This window comes from Numenius arquata, chromosome 1, assembly GCF_964106895.1.
Source record: "Numenius arquata chromosome 1, bNumArq3.hap1.1, whole genome shotgun sequence".
In the NCBI taxonomy this organism is placed as follows: domain Eukaryota; kingdom Metazoa; phylum Chordata; class Aves; order Charadriiformes; family Scolopacidae; genus Numenius; species Numenius arquata.
The window spans coordinates 21945306-21971905 of NC_133576.1; the positions used below are offsets into that span (position 1 = coordinate 21945306).

A 26600-nucleotide genomic window follows, 5' to 3' on the forward strand; every position below is an offset into this window, starting at 1 on the left:
TTCCTTCTGATGCCAGGTATTCTAAAGACCGTTATTCTTCCCAAACACCTTGCATCAGTCAAAGCAGAAATAGCTCTCTGTTGTAGGCAGTTAAGGCTGCTCTAAAGTGGGAAGAGAGGTGTGGGAATCTTGCTTAAGAGTGAATTTGACTTTAAAGACATTTGGTGTGGGGAGTAAAAAGACATTAATGCCAAAAAATGCAGTGCTGTCCGCATAAGGATTCAAGCAATAGTAAGAAAACTGCTAAAAAAACAAACAAAAAAATGGTGTCAGATAGCAACAAGGGTTTTTTGAGTAATTGCTAAGTTTTTTTCATCTTATAATATGAACTTATGTCCCTGTTTTCCAGCTCTACCTTCCTTCCCCGTCCCCCCCTCCCAAAAAAAGCTGGATCACAAAAGACGTGAAAGCAGATAGTCTAGCTTTCCTAGTCCTGCACCTTAATGACTGAAGTGCTTTCAGGCAGGGGTAACAGACAATGAGCACAAGGAGTGTCTTTTCCCCACTCTCCATGGAGCAGCTCTAACCTGCTGGGAGTCCCATGTCTTGCTCCTGTCCCAGAGCATCCTGCTGTTGTCGCACACAGTGGAGAGAGGTGACAGACAGCAAGTGTGAACTGCCAGTGTCACCACCTCCTACTTGAACGTAACTTGGAAATTATTTTTCTGTATGTAAACTGTCTGAACTCACAAAAGGATTTTACACTGTTGAAACTGCATTTCTTGGTGATGTGATGACTAAAATTTCTAGTGGGGATGTAGGGGATTTGGTGTTTTTTTGTTTGTTTTTAATCCTTGAAACCCTTTCATTCATAGCTCCTGGCCCAGACGTCCCTCGAGCGGTAGTGGAAGAACCTCTCCAGACAGGCTCCTTTCCCCTTTAGTAGTAACAGTAACATATAAAATCCCTTGTAGTCTAGTCTGGAGAAAGACTGGGCTCCACCCATTTTATTTAGGCCCTAAAAATAATTGTTCAAACTTCCTGTGTCAAACACTATAAATTAGGGACTAATATTAATGTGATATTTACAGCCTTTGCTTCAAAATAATCTGTGTTACAGTCCCCTGGACGTTAATTTTAACCATTAAGCAGCAGGACGAAGTCTGAACTGCTTGAGGTACATGCCACCTTGTGGCTTTAGAAATGTGCCTCTTTGAACATGAGGAATGAAGGTTATTGTCACACTGGTATCATCACACACATACAAAGAACTGGTGGAATTGAGAGCTTGCTTTTCACAAAGACAGTCTCACAGCGTGAAATGAGCAGAGTTTTTCCATCTCCACATATATTACAGTGTGTATTGGAAAGAAATATGTTAATACTAAGCCATTAGTGAAGAAAATAGACACAAACTGAATTGAAATGCGAGAAAATTCCACATAAATATTAGAAAAAAAAGTTAAACTGTGAAGATGATTGAACACTGGAGCAGGCTGTGCAGAGAGGTTGTGGAGTCTCCATTCTTGGAGATACTCAACTGGAAGTGGCCCTGAGCAAAGTGGTGTAGTTGATTCTGCTTTGAGCAGAGGGGTTGGGCTAGAAGCTCTCCAGAGGCCCCTTCTGTGGAAAACGCTCTGATGTGCTGTTAGCCACACCTTAGTACCAACACACAAAACGTTATGAGTATGTGCTTATTTCCTAAAGATTGGCCCTAAGTTTCAGCATCAGGATAGGGAAGCCCTCTGTGTTTGGGATTTGCTGGGCAAAGAATGAGCACTGTTTTCAAAACTCATTTATTTGGAAAAAGCACTGCTGTACACGTCAGCTGGTCATGGGCAGAAGATTTGATGCTTCCTGGGAATATTGGAGTTGTTATGGGAGCATTGCAGAGCTGGTCTGTTCATGTCCGCTGCTCTGCCTGGCTTCACTGCTGTATGTCTGGAAATGTGTGCAGAACACATGTTCTTGGTGGAAAAGAGGATGTTCCTAGGCATATAACATCTCTAGGTATAGCTGATTTTCAGAAATACTAAACCTTCATTGGCTTAATACTTTCTCTTTCAGATGAACTTGGTCTATACAACCTCCTCATTCTCCAAATTTTATAAGCAGTCCACAGTTTCAGAAGTCAGGTAAAACTGTGATTAATGTAATTGTATTTCTGCTGCATAGTATATAATGTATTGAATCCACAACAGAAACCTGTTGTTAGTGGTTATGATTTAATCTCTTTACTATGTACTTGTCCCAATAGCAAAATACATTTATAATCTGTACCAATTCATTTCACAAAAGTAAGGGCAAACAAAAGTCATATAAGCAGTTCCTGTCTGCCAGGAGTATAACATGAGGTAAATAGAAATAATGTCCGTAAAGAGGTTTGGTGATGTTTTGGTTGATAGTTCACACAGAAGTTTAGCCACTTAAACATACTGTTAGAGCACAACTCTGTATTATTGACCAAGTTGCACGTGTTTTATAAGTAACGTTATTGGTATAAAACCTTTTCCTATTGACAGAAGAGGGGTAAAATCCCTACACTGCAATAAAATACATTTACTCTAATATTATGTATGCAATTAATTCTAGAGGATTAGCTATTCCAATCCAATGATCTTTAGGAGATAACCCAGCTCTGATTCAAGTAGATATGATGATTTCCACTGGTTTCAAAAGTCAGGAGTCCTCAGGAAGTCAGCCTAGTGAAGATCCCCAACTGAGTGTGAGGAGTGATTTTGGCATTTTGGGCTTTTTTTTTTTTTTTTAAAAATTTATTTTTTAGGAGAGAAAATACATTCAGAATGTCAAAGCAACAAGGCAAGATGGAAGTGAGCTTCCATACTCTTCTCAATTTGTACTTCAGAAGCTTGTGTTGCGCGTTTAGTCTTTAGAAAACTTTCAACATGGTGGTAAACTGTAGGACCTTTTTATTTCAGTAACAACAACAAGGGAGGCCTCCTTATTCATTTCTGGATCGTATTTGTGGTACCACAGGCGAAAGGCCAAGTGCTGTGTGAGGATTGTGTGGCTGCCATTTTAAAGGATTCCATTCACACAAGTATCATTAACCGGACCTCAGTGGGAAGTCTTCAGGGCCTTGCAGTCGACATGGACTCCATTGTACTAAGTGGTTAGTATTAGCACATACCCACATCCTTGAGGAAACGCTTCGTTAAGCAAATGCTTTTATCTCGGAGTAAAAAATTCTATAAATAAAGCAAAATCTTTATCCAGTTTCTAATTAACTTCTATCAGCTTCTAATACGAAAATTATTATGGCGGGGGAAAGGAAAATCAAAACCAGTTTTGAGGTCAAATCAAGGTAGAAAGTATCCCTGTGAACACTATCTGCAAAATTTCCTTTACTTGGAGTGCTTATGTTCATATCCAGGAGCTAAGCCTGACACCTTGTTACCTAGCTCAGATTTGGGTTAGTCTGTGATTTTTAAAAGTATCAAAAGATGAAGGGTTAAGGTTTCCACACAGATCAAACTTTAGACCCTTCATTAAAAATGAGATTTTGTCACCCCTTTATTAAAGATTAAGAAATGGATTATAAAGCTACCCAATCATTAAACAACTCCTGTGCCATTCCTGTCTGGGGAAGAATTTAGTAATGTAGAATTCAAGTATCTGTTCAATGTAATGAGCTACAAAATGTTGTACCATTTTCAGCTCTATGAACGAAAGACAGAACAAACTTCATTCAACAAGTCTGGCAACTGAAAGTTGAAAAAGATTGTGGCCAAGGGTAGAAAAATGACCTCCTGAATACCTCTGTCTCAGTCCTTCAATTAAATTTGACTGCTTAATTGACATTCAAGCTCTTCTTTCCCCAGGCGTTAAGAAGATTGGGAACATGATACCTCCAAAGCTGCTTGCAGAATTTGCAGAAATGAAGCGGGCTTGGGCAGCCTCCCTTGTTGAGATGGCTGTTTTGTCCTGTGTGTTTAGTATTTTGATTAAAGAAGTATGATTGAATGAAACCATGAATTCTGGATTTTGGGCAAGAGTATACTGACACAACTCTCTTTTTGTGCAGCAGGTCTTCGTTCAGATTATTGGTCAACAACAGGAACAGGTAATTCACCATTTTGACAGCTTCCTGGCAGAGAAGAGGTAGAGAACAAAGCTTTTAAATCATGTCTTAGACTCAAAGATACTGCTCTGTGTTAATTTAAGAGAGTTAAATTCAGCCTTGCTGTTTATGTCCTGAGCTGCTATAAGAGTGGCCGGGAGTCTTGCATGTGACAAATACAGAAACTACTTGCCTTTCGTCTGACTGTTGTATTTGAAGATGTACCTGGTGGCATGGTAGGAAATAAACTCTGACAGTTAGTTGTTTGCTATTCACTCTGTGTTGAAAGGAAGATAAAGGTTTTCCAGACTGGGCAGTACTGAATTTAAATCTATTTATTGGCTCTTGAGACAAACAATAGTAATGCTTTTGTTCATCCTTTATTCTCCTTTGCTTCCTGTTCTCCAAGGTTAATGATGAGTTCTTCTCTTGAATGAATTCCCTAACATAAAATAGTTTAAGCAGCTTAGTTTTGACAGGTTTACGGGAGACACTACTTATGTGACTGCTTGGTTTCATGTCATAAACGTCCCAGCAGGGTTCTCTGGCAGTGTGCAGAGACTTTACAAGCATTTTGAATGTACAGTATATCTATGTTCACCAGTATGTGGAGTAGGTACCTAGAAAAAATACGTGACTAGGCTAACCAATAGTTTGCTGATCATCTTTGACACAGAGAGACACCTGATAAGTCTCTGTTGGGTCAGCAGCTGTCAATCAGGAAGAGATGTGTTGACCTGCCTTGTTCCTTGACAAAGGCTTACTTTTCATCTTGTGAAGTTGCACCCTTTCATTTTTTTTTATACCTTCCCATGTCTGTATTTGTCTTTTCTGAGACATTAACTTCTACTATTTCAACAATTACATTTGTATCTCTGATTTCCACTTCTATTATCTTGCAAGGTTTTAGCTTGCATCCTTTCTCAGAATTCAACAATTATTTTGCCAGTGCAGCCAAGTCAGGGTCTCCAAGTACTGCTGTCCACAGGTGGACTTTGGGTCACAAACGCTGGGCCATGATTTGCAATGCCAAGATTGATATCAAACCATAATTTCTCAAAATTCAAGTCAATTGAATGCTATAACATTTGTTTGCTCAAAACCTCTCCTGACTTAAAATACAAAGCATAGCAATATTGGCCTTTGTGACATCTCCTTATATGCATCTTAATTATGTAAAAGAATTTTGTGTATTGGTGCTTACTTGCATAGTAATTGCAACTCCCAGTTCAGTTGTCCAGGGCAGAGGAATTAGTACAGTCAGATCTTGTGTTTCAATTTATTCCAGAGTGCAGTCCCTAATAGAGAAGAAAATAAGGAGAAGAGTGCAACACAAATATTGATGCTAAGGCTTTCTGAGGAGTTAGATGGTATCTTTCACACAAAGGCAGAAGGTTGACCTTCCATAATCTCAACATCTTTCAGAGACTTACAGTGTAGTCAACCACAAGTGGCAACTGGTATTTATGAGAAGCGCAGTGCTGGTATGCAAGTTGCACGGGAACAACAACATGGATTGCCACAGGAGTTGAGGAGTGTCTTATATTGGTGCAATTTCATTTGTTGTGGTACCTTGAGTGCGTCTGCTTCGGACTATAGAATATGGCGCAGAGGTGAAAGCGTTAATGCATCAGCGTGAAAGGAAGGTGCCTCGCCTAGTTATATTTTGATAGCAATGGAGTTACTTTGGCATGAAGATACACCTAGTTGCAATTTCAGGCACAGCACTGGAGTGTAGATTTATTGAAGAATGTGTTGGAAAAGGGACTTGTCGAGCTTCAGTTGATGCGAGTGACTTGCATTGCCATGGAATCTGGCTATGAAGAGTCTGTTTGGGTAAAGACTGTATCCAGCTTTGGTTTCAACCTGGTGTACTGGCATTACTTTTAGTTCCAGAACTAACTCTGAATTCTCTGCACCATGCTCCACAGCAGCAGTGAGCTAGTCACATAATCAACTACTCAGTAGAAATAATAGTAGTCACATAATTCTAAAGATCACGATGAAAGCTGGTTTTGTCAGGGGTGAGTACATAAGCACAAATAACTATTATAAAAATCATGCTATCGGGAAGAGATAAGAACAATAAGGAAGAAGGAAGAACAATGGCTCAACCAAAGCTTTAAATAGTTATAACTGTAATTCAGTTGAACGGTTTGTGACCCTTACATATTGTTTGCGAACATTCATAGCATTAGTTTCAAGATCGTAAATTAGAAGTGGAAGTCAGACAAAGCCTGCCACTTCCTGTCTTGGTTAACTGCTGGTTAAAAGGCCAACATTTAATTTGAGGCAACAATTGATAGCAAACTTTCATAGTGCTCTAATTGGTGTTCCACGGTAGTAGCTATTTCAGAGACTTGTCTTTTTAATAGGCAGAAATTAATGCAAATATTTACTTTGGATTTTATTCTCCCTAATTTGCATTTTCCTCCTTCTAACCTTTCAAAAAGCTATTTTAAGAGTTTTAGACATGACCAAACAAAAAAAATGCTTAAGCTTTTTGCTGAATGGGAGCTGCAATATTGAATTTAAATAAAGATCTCAGTACGTTTGACTTGAAAGCAACAATTGTTTCAAGTTAATTGGAAAATTGGATGCAAGTATGTTAGTTCTCTGGTGATTCTTATCTAAATTATGACACAGCCTTTTTTTTTTTATTTTAATAAAAATTTTCTGTAGGCTTGGCTGTATCATTTACATTTCAAGGTAATTCCATTTCTAACAGTGACTTCTAATGCTGTAAATGCTTTCAGGAATTGACAGGGCAAACTCCTGGTCTAAATTAATTTTGACCCTGCTTTGAGCAAGGTGTTGAACAAGAAAGGTCCTAGCATCCCTTCCACCTGAATGAAATGCTGAATCTTAATTTATTGGTAGCACTTACCCCTCAATTCACAGTAAAACATTGAGAAGCCTGATCTTTGAACAATAATCTAAAAAAATCAGAATAATACAAAAATGTAGCTTGATTTTCATTTTAGTTTTATTTATTATAAATATCCTAATATCAGTTGGTTTCTGCTTTGATGAACATTTTCTAGTGAACAATTATTTGATCCTTTGGGAGATCCACAGATCTTTGTTAACTGTCAACACCTGTTGTACAAAATGTTGGTGCTTTTGCAAATACTCTACCAGGACTTACAACACTGTTTGCTGTGATCTGTAGTTTTATGAACAGACTTTTCCTTGACCACAGCCTTTAACTAAGATACAAATAGTGACATAGACAACTTTGTTTTCATGTTTAGCTATATTTTCATTAGTTGCTTTAGTTTAAAACTGGTTTTAGGATTATTTTTTTTGTACTCCATGAGGATTTAACAGTTTTGTAATGAGTGTCCACTGTTGAAAATGTGACATTTCCACAGGAACAAACTGTATGTATGATCTGTATGCTGATCGCCTACATGAGCACTTTCCTCTGGATATCCATGCTACCTCAGGGGGAACTATCTGCTATTTTAAGCTGATTGCATCAGTGGGCCATCTTATTCGTCTTTCAATAGTATCCCTTCAGATTGAAGCAGATAACTGCATCACTGACTCCCTAACCATTTATGACTCTCTGATGCCAATCAAACATAAGATACTGTACCGGTAAGTATAAATTTTCATTGAGAATTCATTGACAATCATTTCTTTGGTTTTTTTCCTGTAGATTTGTCGACCGCAATTTTGGTGGGTTTTGGTTTGTTTCCTTAAAAATACTCTAATCTTCATGTATTATGCACACACCACCTGGCAAAATTCTTTTTTTTTTTTTTTTTTAAAACAAAAGTGGAAAAGTTGATCTTGCTGATAAAAGAAACGGTTAAATATTCTTTAAATTCATCTTCACTCTTCAACTGTAGTGCATATTCACCTGGCTGCAGAACTATGAGAAGTTCACACATTACTGGGGGGAATTTTCTGTTTCTTATCATGAAACAGATACTAACTAAAAGAAAATGTCAGAATTTCCTCCCCTAAGCAAACTCGTCTTCCATATGAAGTTTAGCGCTCTTCATATGAAGACTGAAGTTCAAAAACCTAAATCTTGTGATTCCTTGGAATTTACTGCCACTCACCAGTTCAGTATTTTTTTAAGCTGCTCTATTTGAGTAGTTTAGAGTGTTACTAAAACCTAGAATTGAAGCTCTGATGCATTGTAGGATGCGGATTTTTAAAAAATTATTATTCTTTTTTTTTTTTTTTCCTTTTCCTCTGTTTAGTGATCCAGTGGGCTTTTTTGGGGATTTTTTTGTTTTAAATTCTGGTAGCTAGTTCTATAGGGGCCTGTCATACCAAAGGTAAAGACAGCACCTCCATGAAGTAGATGAAGAACTCAGTGTTTTGACCCCTGAAATCCTTTTCTCTGGCCTGTCAGCGTGTGTATAAGCCTCAAAAAGGAGCACTGGCTTTTCAATCCTCTTCAAGACCTGTCCTCTGCTAATCTGAATCACTATCTGACTTGTTTATAAAACAGCAGATGGTGTTCACTTACTTGTCAGACTCTGTAGAGGTCTGAGGATATCTGCTAGGAAATGCATGTGAAAAGTAACATTTTTGGGGTTTTTTTTTGTAATGAGACCAGTTGATTGGCTCACGTTCTTCATTTCTGACTTGAAGAATATCTTGCTTGTCTTTCCTACTCCCCAAACCCAACCTAAATCTGTTGGTCTAATAAAACTAATTTTCTCTTTCGACAGGCTTTTCTTTACTATTGGCTTCATTCTTTTTTTCTTGGAGTGGAGGTTAAAAGTCAGTATTACCTCCTATGACTAACTGTTCCATCTTCCTTTTCATGCTTGCAATTTCTTTCTTTTTTGTAAGAAGTGACTTTCCAATACTGAGTTTCTAACTGGCCTTATAACAGGTAATTTTGTGTTTAAGAGCATGGAGTTTTTACTAGGTTTGAAGTAGGTAAGCTCTGCACCAGTGGAAAAATTTATGCACAGAGTGAGTGCAACATGTTCGATTTCTGGTTTGGTCTTATTTTGTTGGGGGGTGGGGGGGTGGGGGTTGGTGTGTGTGTGGTTTTTTTTTTTTTTAACTGATTGCTTACATATGTACTCTCCTTTCTTCCTCCTCAGAGCTTGTGAACCAGTCGATTCATTGGTGTCGCTTGTGTCCACAAATAATCTCATGCTGGTAATGTTTAAGGCAGCCCAAATAAAGGATCAGAAGGACTTCCATGGCTATTTTGAGGTCATTACACAAGAAAGTAGGTTTGTTTTGCGTTTGGAAATGTGTTTATTGTATTGTTTCTGTCTAAGATCTCAAAGTGGCTGACGTGTTCCTGACTATGGATAAATGACTCCTGAATCTTTTTTTCTACGTCTATCTCTTTCTTTCATCTCCTCTGTATTACTGAGGTCTGCCTTCCTTTTGATTCATTTAATCTGTGCAGATTAGCTGTCCTTAAGTGAAATACGAAGGGAGAAGACTGAAACCAGTACTGACTGTATTCAGTTGGTCAGGACTGCAATGTGCCAGTAGATGGAGTTGTTATTCCAGGTGTAGCACTGCTCTGGCCTCTCCCCTGTTTTGGGACTCAGTGGTGATGTTAAAGGTAGAAGTTCAGCACTAAAATCTACTTCCGGAAAATAAAACTTCAGTTGCTTTGTCTGCGTTTTCTGTTGGACCCTGTCTCCTCATTAACACGGAAGAGTCAGTTATGTTTGTGTGTCAAGTCCATAATCTGTTTTCTATTGCTTTAAGCTTTAAGAAGTGATTAGACAATAATCACAAATAGTCGAAGGAACGTCAGGCTAGTAGCACAGGTAGAAAAATCTAACACAATCCAATGCAAAGAAATTCAAGCTGCTCAAAAAGATGCTGCATACTTTCCATGTTGAGAGTAGTTAAGCATTAAAATACTATCATAAAAGCATGTGATAAATTCTCTGCCATAAGCAACTTTCAATTCGGGGCTGTTATTTTTATATGTTTGGTTAGTTTAAGTTCAGGGCTGGGCTTTCTTTGTTGGTTTTTGGGGGGACAGGGGTGTGTGTGTGTTGTGATTTTAATCAATTCTCTGAATCCATTGAGCAGTCATAAAAGGCAATTTTGGCTTCCAGGAGGCTGATTAGATTAGCACATTGTCCGTTTCTCTTCTACCTGTCTGCATTTTATGACTACAGATCCTCGTGTACTACTGCAGCATGGATATATTGATGTGCAACACTGTCCACTGAGACTTGTTTGTAGAACTACCTTCAGTGAAATAACTGATATAAAACTTCACAATGTTTATTACCCAGCAAGTAATCCTAGGTTTTTACATCCCTTGTCTGTCTGTCTGCATCCTTGGGAAGGGTATCTTTTTACAGCTTGAACCCAGATAAATACAATTCCTGAGCTGCCCTATTTTGCAGCAGGAGAATTCTGATAAATTTGGATGCTTAGCCCACTGAATAGCTTCGTTGGAAATATACTAAGGTTTACTAACTTTGGTTTCTTTTTTTTTTTTTTTCCCTAGGGTGTGGAAAAGCAATAGTGACAAAAGAGAAAATTGGCTATGAAGGGAGAATCACAAGTCCCTATTATCCAAGCTATTATCCTCCAAAATGTCTTTGTGTGTGGAACTTCCAGGTAACATGGATCTCTTTCTCTCTTAGGCACTGCTACAGGTTCTGTGTGCTCAAAACATGCAAGTATAACAGAAACGATTGTGTAGGGAGTAACCTGCATCCTTACAGATGTGGCTCACGTGTTGGTTTGTTTTTTTTGTGTTGGGTTTTTCTTTCTTTTTTTTTTTTTTTTCTGTGCACTTATTCTTAATGAAGAGAACATAGTTCCTAAGGTGTCCTATTATAAAGGTGAAGAACTGAGATATGTTTTGATGTTTAGCTTGCAGAATGGCTTCGCAACACAGAATGTAAGACTACTGGTTTTATTCCCCTCTTCCCACCCCCAAAAATTTGTACATACTTTTTTCCAAAGCAGTCCTCCAACTTAATTAGTACTGCTGCTTCTCTGATATCTCCTCTCAGTCTATTTTGCTATGCTTAATAAATTGAATTTTTGTCTTCTGAGGTGTTCTGTCCTATCAGCACAATCCCACAGACGGTTTTTTCTTGGTATCCTTTTTCTGCATCTTTTCAGATACTTTCTTGAAAGCAAACGACCAAAAGTTTACATCTATTTAAAACAGTTTTGTCATACCTTGTCTGATGACATTAGCATTTCCCTATTGATGCTGCTAAAATATGATCTTTGACTTATGGCTTGCTCTTAGTGTTTTCTTATCTAAAGAATGTGGTAATGGATACAATGCACTCCACAGGTTACCCATCTTTCTGCTTATGCCACTCACGTCTGCTTAAGCTAGTGGTTGCCCACATTGAATCACACCAATCTGAATGGAGTCCAGCTAGCCATGACCGACAGCCTCATCCTCTTCTAGAAAACTAAGGCAATTACTTTTTTGCTAAACTTTAGGTCTTCAATTCATCCTGGATTTCTGAGAGAAAAGTTCATGGATGCTTAATATGGGCAACCCTCAAGACCTATTTCTCAAAACAGTTTAATTTCCCAGTAGATCAGTGCTGACACTTCCCTTGTGTCCCAAATCATGTTTTCTGTAAGAGAGAAGGAGAAATATCTCAATTTCTGGATGCCAGTTCCAAAGCAGCACTTTTTTTAAAGGAACATTGCCTTGTCTTGCAAAAAGATTCTGTTCCTTTTAATAGAGGAAATTCTAATTAATTATGAACCCTCATGATACTTCTGGGCTTAAAAATTGTTTGTAAAATGCTAAAGAATGCTTGGCTGAATAAGTGCTAGCAGAAGACTATAATATTTTGGTAGAAATAACTCCTAGCATTGCAAAGGTGACACAGGTATTCACTACAGTATCTTAGCTAACAATCCACTGGGGCTGTGTGTCCCTACACAAGTAAATTTGGATTTGTTTGAGTGCTTTGATCTTGATACAAAAGCTGCTTTCTGTGTATGTCCAGTGGCCTTTTGAAGATGAAAGGACTGTTGGCTAGAGGGGGAAAAAGCCTGCAGCTGTGGTGGGGTTTTGCCAGCATTTGCTTTCACTCAGGACTGAATAGCTGGCAGGTGTCTCCAGTGCTGGCTGTTGAGCTGGCAAAGCCAGCACAGCTCCCAGAGCGTGGTGTTGCCAAGCACTGTAATTGCTGAAATAAGTCTAAAGACTTTTGTGTACTATGTACGCAAAAGGAAAAAGAAGACTGCTTGCACTGTCTTTCTTGCTCACAACAGACTCCACAGAAAAGCCTCGGTATAGCTCTGAAGTTTCATAACTATACCATCAGTGAGAAGAATATTAAGGGCTGTGAGCGAGGATGGTGGAAAATTAATGAACACATGTAAGTACTTCTGCATGGGTTATTAAACTAACATAACCAAAATAAACCTTCCCATTACTACTGCAGCTTAATCAGAGGCTTTCCACAAAGACAGAGATGCCTCACTGGTGTCTCTTAAAATTTCACTTTGGCTGATGGCATAACTGAATCTTCATAAAACACACACATATACATATATGTTATATTTTATACATATAAATTCTATCAGAACATACCAGAAAGATGAAAATAAAGTCCCTTGGTACTCTTTGGAGAGAAAGAAATGGGAAGAGTGGATGAAGATGAATGTCCTGTGAACCCTGAAATAATTCTGGGTTTTCTGGGATTGCTGAACAATTGCTGTAAAAACCTTTTTAAGTGTAACTTAATTCTATGGTTGCTCATGAAGACACCAAACCTAATTAACTTCTCAGTGAAAGCTATTACAATGAGATTATTGGGAATAGAAGAGTAACTGCTTCTGCATTCCAGTCACTGGCTCTAGAAAGAGAAACCTCACAGCGTGGCTGCCAAGGTACGCTGTATTTCTTAAGTGGTTTTTATTAAAATACTGCTTTTTTATTATTATTATTAAATTACTGCTGCTTTATCATACACATTGGCCACCCATTTTTTCCCCAATTCTTTCAATCACTGGATGATGAAGCAAGGTTAGATTTAAGATGTTGGTATTTTAAGATTTTTTTTTTTTTTTAATTTTGTTCAAATGGAAACCTCAGTAAGATCATAATTGAAACTGAATTTCTCAACTCACTACTGAAACTAAGCAAAGTCAGTCAGGCCTTTAATAGCATAACTGAAAGAATTACAGAGGGGAGGAATACTTTCTCTATTCTTTGATACCATGTTGTACCTACATAGAGAAAACTCTCTATAAAAAGTTTGTCTGAAGCTCCTAAGATTGTGCCTTGATGGGAATTGGTTGCTGGACTAGATGGGCACACAAAACACCAGTCAAAACAGACAACATTTGGTGTTTTTGTAGGGTTTTTTTTTTTTTTGGTGTTCATTTTATGATGCAATTGGAAAGATTTGAGATATTAGGGATGTCTGAGGTATGAATCAAGGGCAAAATCTGGAGAAAAAAACAATGATGGGTTCATATTGCAAGGATTCTCTGTACGAAGGAGCAGCTTTTAAATAAGCCTACCAATTATACATTCCACAGAATCAAATGTCAGTGTATGACTCTTAGAAATGCACTTGAGGTTACTTTTGAAGTACTGCACAAGAATATACGCTCCTGATTTCTGTTGCAAGTTGTGGATGATATAAGGAGACTAAGACAAGCTTTCCTTTGAAAGTGTCACTGAAAATAAGGCTTTTGAACTTCTATGATCTCCTGTTCTACGCCGACTTTCCATGGGAAAAAAAAATAGGATTTAAAGCATGAAACGTTTTGATATTTGATTATTTCCAACCCCAATTTCAATGGTTAATGAAATGGGGGAGGGACACACCCAACCTTTTCAGCTTCCTGCATTTGCAGCTTATAGCGTGCATATTTTGCTATTTTAGGTAAAAAGAGTTAAGAAGCTTCAGGAGACCGACCTTGATAAATAAAGACTGCTACCATGAAGATGGCGTAGATAAGGTTCCTTTGTACCTCTAGGGACAAATTTATCTAAACAGAGACACTGAATGCAACCATATAGTTCTTCCTTGTCTGTCTTTCAGTGGACACGCAAATGCTCCTCTGACTAGTCAGAGGAATTACAGCTGATGAACTGCTTTTGCTGAAATTCTCATAGGCAGAAATATCAAGTCCCTGTGAGCAGACCAGTAGACATTAGTGTGAACAAAGAGGTTACTAGTGTTTTATTTTTCTTAAATTTGTTCGTGTAACATCCCATTGTCTCTGCTATGTGATGCTTGTATCTACTCGTCTCCTGAAAAGGTATCCCATTCCTTGCTTCAGCTTATGGGACAGGATTCCCTTAATTAGTTTTTCTCTGCAGCAATGGCACAGAGTTACAGATGGTGCCTTGCAACCTCCATTTGCCCTGGACCTGGAGAAATGGCTAGTAAAACACCACTAAAAGGCTCCCAAGGATCTGTAGCTCTCTCTTACAAATCCCACGAACATATGGCATTTCTCACTGTGTACAGGGGAAAGCTTCCTTGATGTAGCTGTCTCATCTCTTCCACAGATGGGCAGGAGCTTCCTCTACTTCTGGTGAGATGAGGTTGTTTTATGAGGCTGAAAAGTGGTCAATGCAGCCTGCATTTTTTTTTTTTTTTAAATGGTGCTGAGGTTTGTTGGAGGGAAGTTGTCTAAGTCATTGACAGAAGGAGAAATGTAGAAAATGTCTGTGGGCTGAGCAGAATCAGATGGTTGGGTGGGATTTTGCTATGCGCTTTGGTGGGATGTTTTAGGTTGGGAACATTGACAGAGACACTAAAATGAGTGAGAATAAGATTTCCTGTAGCAGGAAGTCTTCACTCAGCCCTGATATATTTTTTTTATTGTTGGTAGTTTTTCGGGGTTTTTTCATGGAGTTTTTTTTTCCTAATTAACTTTTCTATAGTAGAAAGCTCTTAAATTAACTCTCTTCTTTACATCTGTTTTCAGGATGTATAAGAGAAGTCTATTTTTAAAATTGTTTTGCTCATTTATTTTCAACTTTGCTGGAACAAAATCTCTTAGATCTATTAAAAGGATGTTTCATTTTCATAAGGTGACACAGAGCATGTATGGAAACGTATGAATGAGCATCGCCATTGCTATGGCATTCTTCAGTGGGGTGCACAGGACACCAGGCAACATCTATCCATGCAGAAATCACTACCCAATTTCCCTGCGTTCTCTGACACGAAGAGCAGTCCTGGTGCAATGCTTGGCATTGTCAAAATAAGGGAAATATTTACCTCTGCATAACAGTCCAATAGTCCGTTTAGCAATATAATAATCCATTTTCATGTTCTTCGAGTTCATTCTAACTGCAGTGTCTGACTTCCCACTCCAAGTGTGTGCCAAGTGTGCTAAGAATCAATACAGCTGCTTCCGCTCTTAAACCTATTTAGGCTGATAAGTACTTTTCTTGACAGGAGTCTTAAAGCCAGATGTTTTTTCTCATAGGTGTTGCTTTTTGAGGGCACTTTAGTGGAACAGAGGAGAGGGTCCTTATTTTTGCTTCTAGAACAATCTGTGCTGTCAATGTTCACTGTTTTACTTCATTTAAAACTGCCTCCGTTTTTTAAAGCACCATCCAGCAACATCTTCCCATTAGAGCTGTTGGGGTTTTTCAGGTGGGGAGTGGTTTGTTTCTTGTTTGCTTCTTAATTTTTTTCTTCTTTTTTTTTTTCTCTCTCTCCAGCTAGAGTAACATCTAGATGCCAGTTACAACATCTTTGGTATCTCTGATGAAAGAGGCGATAGAAATGCATTAGCGATGGATGTGATAAATGTTTCCTGGCATCAGGGAGCATTTACGTTTCTCTGAGTTAAGTGGCATCTAGGCAGAAATCCAAGGAAGTCTTTGCCAAAATGGCAGTTTAAAGTAGATGCACACCCAAGGGATTTTTTTTCCATCTAGTCTAGTTATTTGAAGACATGATTTTCAAAGCTAAAATTCCAAAATGTTAATGGTGGATGAAGGCCGGGTGATCATTATAAATATTTTCAGTTTCCCTAAATCTATTCTGCTCTACCTCCACAGTAGTTGGACCAATTTTATCCCAATATCTTGTGCCCTCTCCTTTAGGGGCAATCCTCAAAATCAGGGCAGTTAAACTTGCTCTCCATTGTCTTGACATTTTCCCTCCCACCAAACTTACTTAAGTCTTCCCAAAAATCCAAATCTTTTGAAAATGGATATCAGAAGTCGTGACAAAAGTACCTATGTTTGTAATGATAAATTTCTTCATTAAATCTCCATTCCTCTAGACTTTCTGGCAAAACGTTCTGCTTGCATGTTTGTGGTCATGAAGGATTATAACCAGCATTTGGGGGAATTTGGGTACTGGTTCAGATTTTGGTTCTTAATTAAAGTATGGCAGCTGACTGTATTGATGAATTTCAGCTATGTTGACATTTTAAAAAGTATGCAAGGCAATTTTGATATGAAGTCTGCTCTAGAACTCCATTGAACAATTTTAGGTACTGCGGTTACTATGTTGATCACCAAACGGTCTTCCACGTTGCAAGTTCAGCTGTCAACATTGAGCTTCAGTGCAGTTCGAAGGTTTCAGAGAAACCACTTCTGGTGGAGTATGGCAGCTATAACATCAGCGAGCGTAAGATGGATTTTATATTTTTCAACCCATCTTTTCATTTCAGATTTTTCATGTCCAGTAGGACTTAATTAGGTTTACACAGGAAATTCTCTGTTGGGTTTCTGTGTTGTGTTTTTTTTTATTTTCCAATCTTATGAAGTCAGGTGACTAGTAAACTAAAAGCCTTTTTTAGCTCATCAAGGCTATGCAGCTAAGGTTTGTGGGCACGTGCAGCACGCTCTGGTTTCCTGTACGCACAGCCTGCTGTCTTCTGCACAGTCCTTAAAGCTTCCTGTGTGGCTATGGCCACAGTGCAGTCAATTGAAGTCTGCTGTTCCTGTTTGGTTTCATCCTCAAGGTTTTGTTTGCAGTGCTTCTGGTACTACAAAGACTTCCAGATAATGAACAGAGAGCACCAAATAACTAACTGCTTATTCCAGTGTTTCCATCAGTTTAAATACTTTGTGTGCAAGTAGAAATCTGAGCTCAAAAACATCTCGAAAAGTTGGTAAGTTTACCAACTGTGAGTTTTTTCAAGTTCTGAAACAGACAACTGTTTACTGTTACTTTTCCCCTTGTGTTAATCTTATTATATTCATGTTGTTAAAGTAGTATAGAAGCAACAGTTTCTAATCATAGTTACTTGTCACACGAGAGCAATTTTATGCATTGCATATAGGTGAAGTATGCAAAAAGATGGTAACTTCATGATTTTATTTTAAAAGGCAAATATTTTTGTAATTCTTAAGTCACCTGAATACCGGTTACTATTTGTTTATTGGAAGTGAGACTGTCCTTTAAAAGTAGATGGCATTCTAAGCTGTCTTGTGTTGTACCATAAAACACTGGCTGATTTGGTCCAGTCCTAGTGTAGAGCCTGCAGTACGTATTGCAGTAACAGCCGCATTAGAACTTCAGAGATGTTTTTCCTTCTCTTTTAAAATCCCATTTTTCAACGTCTGAACTCAATTTAAATGCTGGCAATGCATACAGACTATTAAATTTAGATCAACTCTATCGTTCCTTGAAACAGCTTAGTGATTGTAAATTGAAATGAGCTGGCAATATTTGGGAAAAGAAAACTTTTACATTGTTTCTTTTTTACCTCCAGCATGTCCACCTGGACATTTCAAGTGTTCTACTGGCTTGTGTGTTCAGCAGATGGAGCGCTGTGATGGGATAAACAACTGCTTTGATGAAAGCGATGAACTCTTTTGTGGTTTGTATTCACTTATTAGAGATCTTTACTGTAAAACTCAATGAATGTGTTCTCTAGTCTTAGAAGGCAGCTGAAACAAGGTGAATTTTTTTTTTTGGGGGGGGGGGGGGGGGGGGGCGGGACGCAGAAAGCTGTTTCAGGCTTTCTTTTTATCTCCAGGTACAGACTATCAGCTAGTCTCCTGAGTACTTAATTCATAGTTAATTAGGGAGGGACATAGTTAATCATAGCGAGGGATAAAACTAAGAATGAAGAAATTAAGGCACAGGAAAGCACAAGGAAGAAAGTTAGATGTGCAAAAACAGCTGTAATATTTTAGTTTTTCCTCATGTGATAAATGCTGGTGATTATAATCTTCTGTTCTAATTCGAGTTATTTTATTTTCATGGGAGAGCGGCACATTGTCATGCATAGAGTAGGTGAGAGTGATAATAAATGTGCATGGTGAAAGAGGGTTAGAACTTGGGCCGCTCCACTTAGGGCAATGTATGAACTGGGATATGTCGCTGAACTCCTTTGTGCTTTATTTTCTCCATGCATAAGGTGGCACTCGTACTATCCAGTGAAGCTGTGAAAGTGGTACCCAGGCATAGTCAGAAGGGTAGTGTTAGTGTTACAAGCATGTTTCTGTAGCTAATTTGACTTATGTTTTTAAAGTTGTCCCTGAGCGGAACTGTAATTCCAGCTTCGCAATACAGGATACCCTGCTTACCTGCAATGGAGTAAGTGATTGTGAGAATGGGAAAGACGAGCAGAACTGCACCCACAGTAAGGCTACTCCCTTGATTAATTTTTTTCTCTCTTCTATCATCTATCCAATCCTGACTTGAACACTGGATGCCATATTCAAAGAGCTAAGAGGCACTATCAATTTTAACTCAGGTTATAGAATTCTGTTCAATTTTTTGATATGCTTATAAATAAGCCATTATTGATTTTAAACTGTTTCTTTTTAATGAGCTCGTGAACATCTGTTTCAGCAAAATACTGGCAGAAGACTTAAGTACTCTGGGTGCAGGATGGGTGTCTAGGGATTTAAAGCTGAATCTGAGATTTTATCCCTTTAAAACATAATCTGTGCAAATTATTTCCTGGATCTGTTTTACCATCTGTAACATAACTATAAAAATGATAGTTTCCCTGGAGCAGTTCTCAGGGTTATAAGGTTAATGTGTTTAAAATGCGATGGAAGCTATAAATTTAGCATTAGGCACATGAAAGTTCTGAGTCAGCCTTTTCTTTAACTTTTTAGAATAAATGGATACCAAGACATATGAAAGGGACCACAACTGGCAAGCGGTGCAAGTAACTTTTTAAAAGTTAATGTTTTAATGTTTAATGGTTTTTGACCTGCTTGACTACATAGTCTGTGTAAATGATTACAGGATATTTCTGTGTGTTGACAAGAAAAATAGATTGGGTTTGAGTGGCCTCATTTATTGCAAGCCACAGGGAAATAGGAAAATGCCAAGGCTGGGGTTGCAGTTTAACTGAATACGAATAGTTACACTGCTTTCACTATGATCTTTCGTTTCATATTTAATAGTGAAATATAAAGGAGGGCCTCTTTCTAGAGTACTGGGTGTTTTCTCTTTAAAGCCTAACACTTGCTCTACAGCTGAGTTTTTGTTAATATATCCATGTTCTTTAGTGCTATGGGAAAGGGTGGGAGGAAATTTTTGCTCAGACTCAGCCAACTTGATGGAAGTCTTAGTATAGATGCACTTGGTCCTCAAGATCCTACTTGAATAGTTTATTCTACTTAGAGATTGGTTTAAACCAACGCAGTCAAAGTGGTCTTTTGCTATGTTCCCTCCTATCTCTTAATACATGTATGAATCTCTTATCTGTGCAGGCATGCCTTCACATGTTAAGTTAAGCCAATAGTTTGTTTTTTTTCCCCATAACTATTTCAGGTATTCCTTGTACCAAACATGCATTTAAGTGCAGGAATAACATTTGCATTAGGAAACAAAACGCCAAGTGTGATGGGACTGTGGACTGCATTGATGGAAGTGATGAAAGCAGCTGCAGTAAGTCCCTCTCAAATGTTCGTCCTTTTGAACTTTTACACAATAAAGCCCTTCATACCTTCCTGTTTTGGAGTGGGTATGAGTTATGCAGCAAGTATTGAGTTTTCATTGCATGCTCTCAGTGATAGTATGGTAATGATCAGCTATCAGTTTACTTCAGGTCTGGTTGCAGAATTTCCTTAGTTCTTGTGGGAGAGTTAGCTTACTGTTATGGAGAGTCTTAGTCAGCTATAATGCTTATTGTAGCTATGTTAAGGAGCAGGGAAGCAGGGTTAATTGCAGACTGAACTTGGCTAGCTGGTAAGGCAGCATTTTTGTTGTCTGCAGCAGTGTAGGGTACTTCTGTTGGAGTCAGACTGTATTTGGACTTCAGGAGTGACGCAGCTGCAATGAAATAAAAAAGCACAAACTTTTCACTTCTCTCTCTCTTCTGGATAGTGAAGACCACAATATTTCATAGTATCAAGCTAGATTCTAGTCTTAAATCTTCCTAAAGTAAACTCTGTACAAGCTTTTCAGTTTGTTTTGCTTTACAGCAAAACAGGTGATTGTTACTGCAGTAGCAATAAAAGGGGTTAGGATTAGTTGCTTCAACTGAATATTTTCAGGTATTTTGTCTGGCCTTCAGCTGTTCCTGGCATGGTACCTATATATCTAACATGCCAGCACCTGCCTTGGATCCAGTGGGACATCTTAAAAGATTAGCTGTATGACTATTTGTGTTTGGAAACATTAATGCTGCTTTTGACTCTTTGGCTGACTTCTGGAAAGTGCCCAGAAGTATTAACACCTGTGTGTCAGAGTGTGGGACTAAAACTTTGGAGCAGAAGCTTTAAGTGCATGTACTGGGGATGGGCATAAGGCCCTACAGAGGTGTCTTTGTCCTTCGCTCTTCAGAGTGCAGCTTTTTGTGCTGAGACATGACTTCTTCAGCTATGGGTAATATACAACATTTTCAGACTTTCAGTTGTTTCCATGCAAATTAATGATTGGACCACCTGGTTTCTGAAGTAATAAGTTACCAAATTACACATATGTGGCTGCTCTTTTCTTGTATAGTTCCCTCTGTTTTGGCAAGAAATAAGTGTCCTGATGATGCTGAACTTCCTTCCCAGTAGACTCCTTTCAGTTCAGGGATGATAGTATTAAAAAGAGATGAGGGATTGCCTATTTTTATATATTCATTTTGATGCTTATTAAATCAATGGATCCTTTGACATTTCTGACACAAGAAATATTTAGAGGCCAATTGCTGCAGCAGAGCTAGAAAAGAAACTTATTAAATTTCCCAGGCCAGTGCCTTTTTTTACGGAGTCACCTCTTGTTTCAGGAATAGAGTAGCCAAATAGAGAAGTTTTCTGCTTAGAGCAGGGCAAGGAAATAGATTTCAAAACATTCCAAAGTGCAAGATTCTTTCATGCCCTGCACAGGAAGAACTCTCATTAAAGGCAAACACTGGGAATGGAGACTATAATATAAAATATCCTTTGCAGGTTGTGGCAGCAGCAAGAACAAAAATCTCTTCTCTCGGATCGTAGGCGGTATGAACACTGAGGAAGGTGAATGGCCCTGGCAGGTCAGCCTCCATTTTGTGGGAGCTGCTTACTGTGGAGCATCAGTGATATCAAAAGAATGGCTTGTGTCTGCAGCTCACTGCTTTCAAGGGGGCAAGTAAGCAGTCTTCCCCCTATCTCTGTCCCAAACATCACCAGAGTCCCCAAACACCTTTAACTTCCAGAGTCTGAACCACACTGAGGCAGCATCTTTCACCTGCCATGCTGTTGGGGGGCATTTGGAGGTACTTTTTTAAGAGATGGGTTGTTTGTTTGCTCCCAACCAGGCTGGCTGATCCCAGAGCATGGCATGCTCACCTGGGGATGCAAACACAAGGCCGTGCAAAGTTTATATCTGCAGTGAGACGGATCATCATCCACGAATACTACAACAGCAGGAACTACGACTATGACATTGCACTGCTGCAGCTGAGCAAGCCGTGGCCGGATACAATGAGCCATGTCATCCAGCCAATCTGCGTGCCTCCCTTTTCACACAAAGTCCGCAGTGGCGACAAGTGCTGGATAACAGGTTGGGGTCAAAAGCAGGAAGCGGGTGAGTTTTATAGCTTCATCTGAGCTAGTTTTGTTCCCAGGTGAACAACAGCCTTCACAGCTGTGGGTGTGTGCACGGGACACCTGCTTTTGCTGCATGACTGAGTTGTGCAGAAAATCACGATGTTTTGAATTTACTGTCCTATGGAAGTAGTTCCTACATGCACATACCTTCATATGGTCAGGAAAATTGGCTGCTGTTCCTGTGGATCTGGAAGTCCCGTGTGCTCCTCTTGTTAGCTAAGACTTGCGGGGAGCTACACTTACTCTGAAGTAACACAGTATTGTGTTTCCCCTTTGTTACTCTTGGAAGTGTCTTAGCATGCCTAAAATGGACCCTTTGCTGCTGGTCGCAGGAGGATGAAACTGCAAAAGTGTCCCTCCTTCAGCATTTGCAGGCTGAGCAGCCCTGTGGCACCGACCCCAGCTGCGAGGTGCCAGCTCTGTCCTCAGAGTGCGGCCCGACAAAATGGCCACCCTTGTAACGGCAGGCTTCCCCATTGGCAGGGGTAGGCCTGGCCCTCCCCACCACCTTCTCCTGAGCTGCCTCTTCCCTGGTGCAAATGCTGGTACGTTCTGCCCCTCTTGTGGCCGCTTTCCTAAAGCCGTCTCAGTGTAACTGAAGGTGTGATGGCTTCCCTTGGTGTAAATTGTGTAACCGCCACCGTGCCAAACCCCGAGTCTGCCGGCACAGGCCTGGCCCGGCTGCCACCTGCTGTTGGTGGAAAGTAGGAGAGAAAAATGCACAGTCCGAAGCAGCAGCAGGTAGTTAACCTCCAGCATTTTGACTGGATTCTCAGAATTACCACCTGCCAAATTGCATTCAGCTTCTCTATAAACAGCTGTGAGAGAATACGTGGTTGCGAAATAAGTGCAACCATCTCACCAGGGAAGGACGACGGTACGGACCTGTGATGTGGTGTCTCTCTTTGGCCTACTGGTTTGTCACACGTGAAATTTAAAACTGGTTATTTGAAAGATACACGAGATGCCTCAAAAAGAAAAAAAGGGTTTTCTTTTCCTTCATTGGTTTATACAATTTGATTACCAAATCAGTCTTTTAAGTATTTTTTTAAGAGTACTTTATTACATACCATCTTTACCAAATCCGGAAACGAAGTTTCATGATGTAAACCTGCACTTGCATATTTGAATGTGTTAGTAAATTTTCTTTGGCTATATTCAGATTTTGAGAGGATTGCCTGGCGATATTAGTAGGGCTGCTGTGTTGAAAGGAGGGGACAATTCAGTTTAATTCTGTTTTTCTGGAAGTTTGTGTCTTATAGAAAAGAGGTATTTTACCAAAACTTTCAGACAGAGAGGACCAAAGTTTGAGATATGTCCAAGTTCTTTATGCTGCCAAAAGAGGAATTTACATTCTCTAACTGACTCATAATTTTAATTTGGGATCCAGCACCTTCAGAGACACCACCCTAATAACAAATCTGTCCTGTAATGATCCAAATTCCCTGTAAAACCCAGTTTCCTCTTAAAAATAAAAATAGAATAAATTAAGAAATACTGAGACATTTTGCAAAAGGAATTAGAAAAAGCTTTTTGGCCAACCCTAATGATTAAGCCATTGTATTTGGTGTGGCCAAAGGACCATAAGCATATTACACAAATGCCCGATACTTAGAAAAGTCTTTCTGTGATGGTGCCATTAGTTATTTGGAATCTGGAGTAACTTGGAGGTCAAAAGTATCTGTGGATATTTTCTGAACACTTCTTGTTTTGTATTTCAATAGATGAGTAAAATGTTAAACTCTGTTGAATCATCCTTCTTTCAATTTGTTTTCCAGATGATGAAGGTTCAGCAATTCTTCAGAAAGCAGAAGTAGAAATTATTGACCAAACGTTATGTCATTCCACATATGGGATTATCACAGCTAGGATGTTTTGTGCTGGTCTAATGAATGGGAAAAGAGATGCATGCAAAGTATGTATCTCAGCACACTTCACATATGGTTTATCTTGTCTGTCATTGTTGCATGATGAGGTGTCAGAACTGACTGGCAGACCACTTTGTGGTCCATACACTTCAGTTCTGAAAAACAGCAATGTAAGAGTTCTCTGTCAGCAAATCTATCATCTAAGGGTTTTCAGAGTTTTGCCGCTTTATATGTGTGAGTAACATGACTAAGTTTCAGTTCCAGGTCAAGGACCAGACAATTTGCAAGTCCCAATAGTAAGTTGAAGTCAGGCAATTTTTAACACAAAAGTGTCCCAGTAGAAGAAAAAACCCCAAAAAACTAGCTTGTCTCTTTTCAGGTTCACCCCTTTTCAACGCCTCCAGGGTTATCTGATGAGATACAGACTACTAGGCCTAAATTTTCAAATGTATAATATTCTGATCTTGCAATGCTGAAAGACAATAAACATGAAGTTCTGAACTTACTTCTAGTGAATAGTAGTAAAACTATATATATACACACTACATATATATTTATATGACATCAAATTTTAGATATGTTGTATAATATGTACTATACTATGTTATATAGAACTTATATAAACCATATATATTTAGTAGTAAAATGGTAGTAAATTTACTGCTAAAATAGTAGTAAAACTGTTATTTTTTATGATGGAGATCTGGAATCTTCAAGACTATTTATCTCGCTGGTCTACATAAAAGTGAGAGAGACCACAGTGCCTCTGAAGGCTTCCTGAGGGAGCAAAATGCACCAGCTGCTTTTCAGAGATTAGTGAGGCCATTGGCGTTGAGTGTAATTTTCACTAACTGGAGAATTAGTTTCTGCAGCTGTCTGTCTGGCCACTCAAGATATAGCCAAGAAAAGGCATAATTTATGGGTCTTTTGGCTGCATTTCTATAAGGGCAACTGATGTGTGACTGTTCTGGCAGTTAGAGCTAATCAAAATGTGAGATTTTGGTACTATGAAAAATGCTGGTGTTCCACTTTTCTTTTGTCCCACAAATTAAAGAAAAAAGTTGAAAATTGGACTCCAAATGCAAAATCTTAATTGTTAAGGATGGAAAAAAAAAATCTTCTAAATTAAATCTTTAAGAATTTTTTGAGGGAATTCAAGATAATCCTGCTTTGAACAGCAGTTGGCTTTACTAGATCATCTCCTGGCATCCCTTCCAACCTGCATATCCTAAGATTATATAAAGTTAAAGCAAAATATATGTCTAGAAGGAAGGCATTTTTCTTGCAAAACACTTAAATTTTACCAACTCACTTTTTGCTTTTGGAATTCCTGTGTTGCATCTAATGTTTTGGCAAAGTTTAATTTGCTACTGCTGTCTGTTTCGGAGAGATTGTGTCTACAGCGGAGTCTTACAAGAAAGTATAAGCTTGGTCCAAAAGATTGTCCTCAAATGGTGGCACTTTTTTTTTTTTTTTCCTGAACATCTGCCAATATATTTCTACAAGAATGCCATATAAAAGAAGAATGCTATTTGCATTGTCTCCTGTTACAGGATTATGTCATGCTGCATAAAGCTTTGAAGTCTATAGCAGACCTCATTTTAACTGCCCTAATTACAAAGACGTTGTGTGCTCCTAAACATTACCTGCTGGCTTGTATCTACTAGAGGACAACACTTTGGGTTTTTTCCTTCTTAATTAAAAAAAAACTCAAATCAATTGAGAGATCCATTCTGTTTCCATTTACTTTTAATTTGAAAGAAGTTATATAATGATTAAATACTGTAATTGTATTTTAATTTTTAATTTCTTTAAGAAGCTTACTATTTTTTACTTTAGGTGTGTGACCTGTAAATGAACATGCATATTAAGTAGCAGAATTTTGGGTTAGCTGTAAGTTTGAGGCTAGTAAGCCAGCTATTAATTTTAAACCTAGTCCATGAAATATAATATATTTATTAGTGTCTTTAAAGATTGAGAGCTAGCACTCTCTCTTGTGAAACTTTGGTACAACTGTGCAACCCCATTTACTTCAAGAAAAAAATCGACCCTGTTGTCTATCTGATGGTTTGAACTATGTGAATGGGAAAATATAATCACTGTTACAATTACTAAGGCAAAATATCTTTGGTGAAATATTGTCTCAGTTTTAATAATCTGTATTGTAAACACATACAACTTAATATATTCTTTTTAGGGTGATTCTGGTGGACCATTGTCATGTCAAAACAACGGAGATGGAAAATGGTTTTTGACTGGCATTGTTAGCTGGGGTTATGGATGTGGAAGACCAAATTTCCCTGGTGTCTACACAAGAGTGTCAAATTTTGCACCATGGATTCACAAATATGTGCCTTCAGTCTTGTAACTTGAAAAGTGTTTTGCTGGAAAAAAACATGTCCTGTACATCTTCATTAAAAAATCATATTTGATAAAACTCTGTTCAGTGGTGGAATTTCTTTGCACGTCTCCTCACTGACACAATATTTGATTCTGGAGTACACATACAGAAGTAGCAAATACCCTTTGTTCAAACCTTGGTGAAAGAGGAAGAGACTGATCTTGTGGTGGTTGTTGTATGTATGTATCTGGAGACCCAGGAGGAGGAGCAATATTAAACTTCTAGGACTTAGTGTTTGTTTTCCCAGCACCTACTCAGTGCATGTGCAATCACCTATTAGGAAGCTGAAGATACAATTGACCACCTAGAGACAGAGCTTAAGACTTTCTCAGTCATTTCCTTTGAGATATGCATGGCCCAATACAGTAGGAACTATGAAGTGACAAT

The 26600-nt window shown here is 38.6% G+C and overlaps 1 protein-coding gene across 1 annotated transcript in view; it reads left to right on the forward strand.

Moving 5' to 3' along the window:
- TMPRSS7 (transmembrane serine protease 7) overlaps positions 1 to 26180 on the forward strand; it is a 32210-nt gene extending 6030 nt beyond the window's left edge. Inside the window, exons 4-18 of the mRNA XM_074146227.1 lie at positions 2008 to 2075; positions 2880 to 3073; positions 3986 to 4024; positions 7396 to 7624; positions 9100 to 9230; positions 10488 to 10600; positions 12239 to 12345; positions 16445 to 16581; positions 17672 to 17779; positions 18437 to 18547; positions 19696 to 19812; positions 21306 to 21483; positions 21653 to 21921; positions 23723 to 23859; positions 26010 to 26180. Coding sequence (XP_074002328.1) covers positions 2008 to 2075; positions 2880 to 3073; positions 3986 to 4024; positions 7396 to 7624; positions 9100 to 9230; positions 10488 to 10600; positions 12239 to 12345; positions 16445 to 16581; positions 17672 to 17779; positions 18437 to 18547; positions 19696 to 19812; positions 21306 to 21483; positions 21653 to 21921; positions 23723 to 23859; positions 26010 to 26180 — 2109 coding nt within the window. The remainder of the gene's footprint in view (positions 1 to 2007; positions 2076 to 2879; positions 3074 to 3985; positions 4025 to 7395; positions 7625 to 9099; positions 9231 to 10487; positions 10601 to 12238; positions 12346 to 16444; positions 16582 to 17671; positions 17780 to 18436; positions 18548 to 19695; positions 19813 to 21305; positions 21484 to 21652; positions 21922 to 23722; positions 23860 to 26009) is intronic.
- The last annotated feature ends 420 nt before the right edge of the window (positions 26181 to 26600 follow it).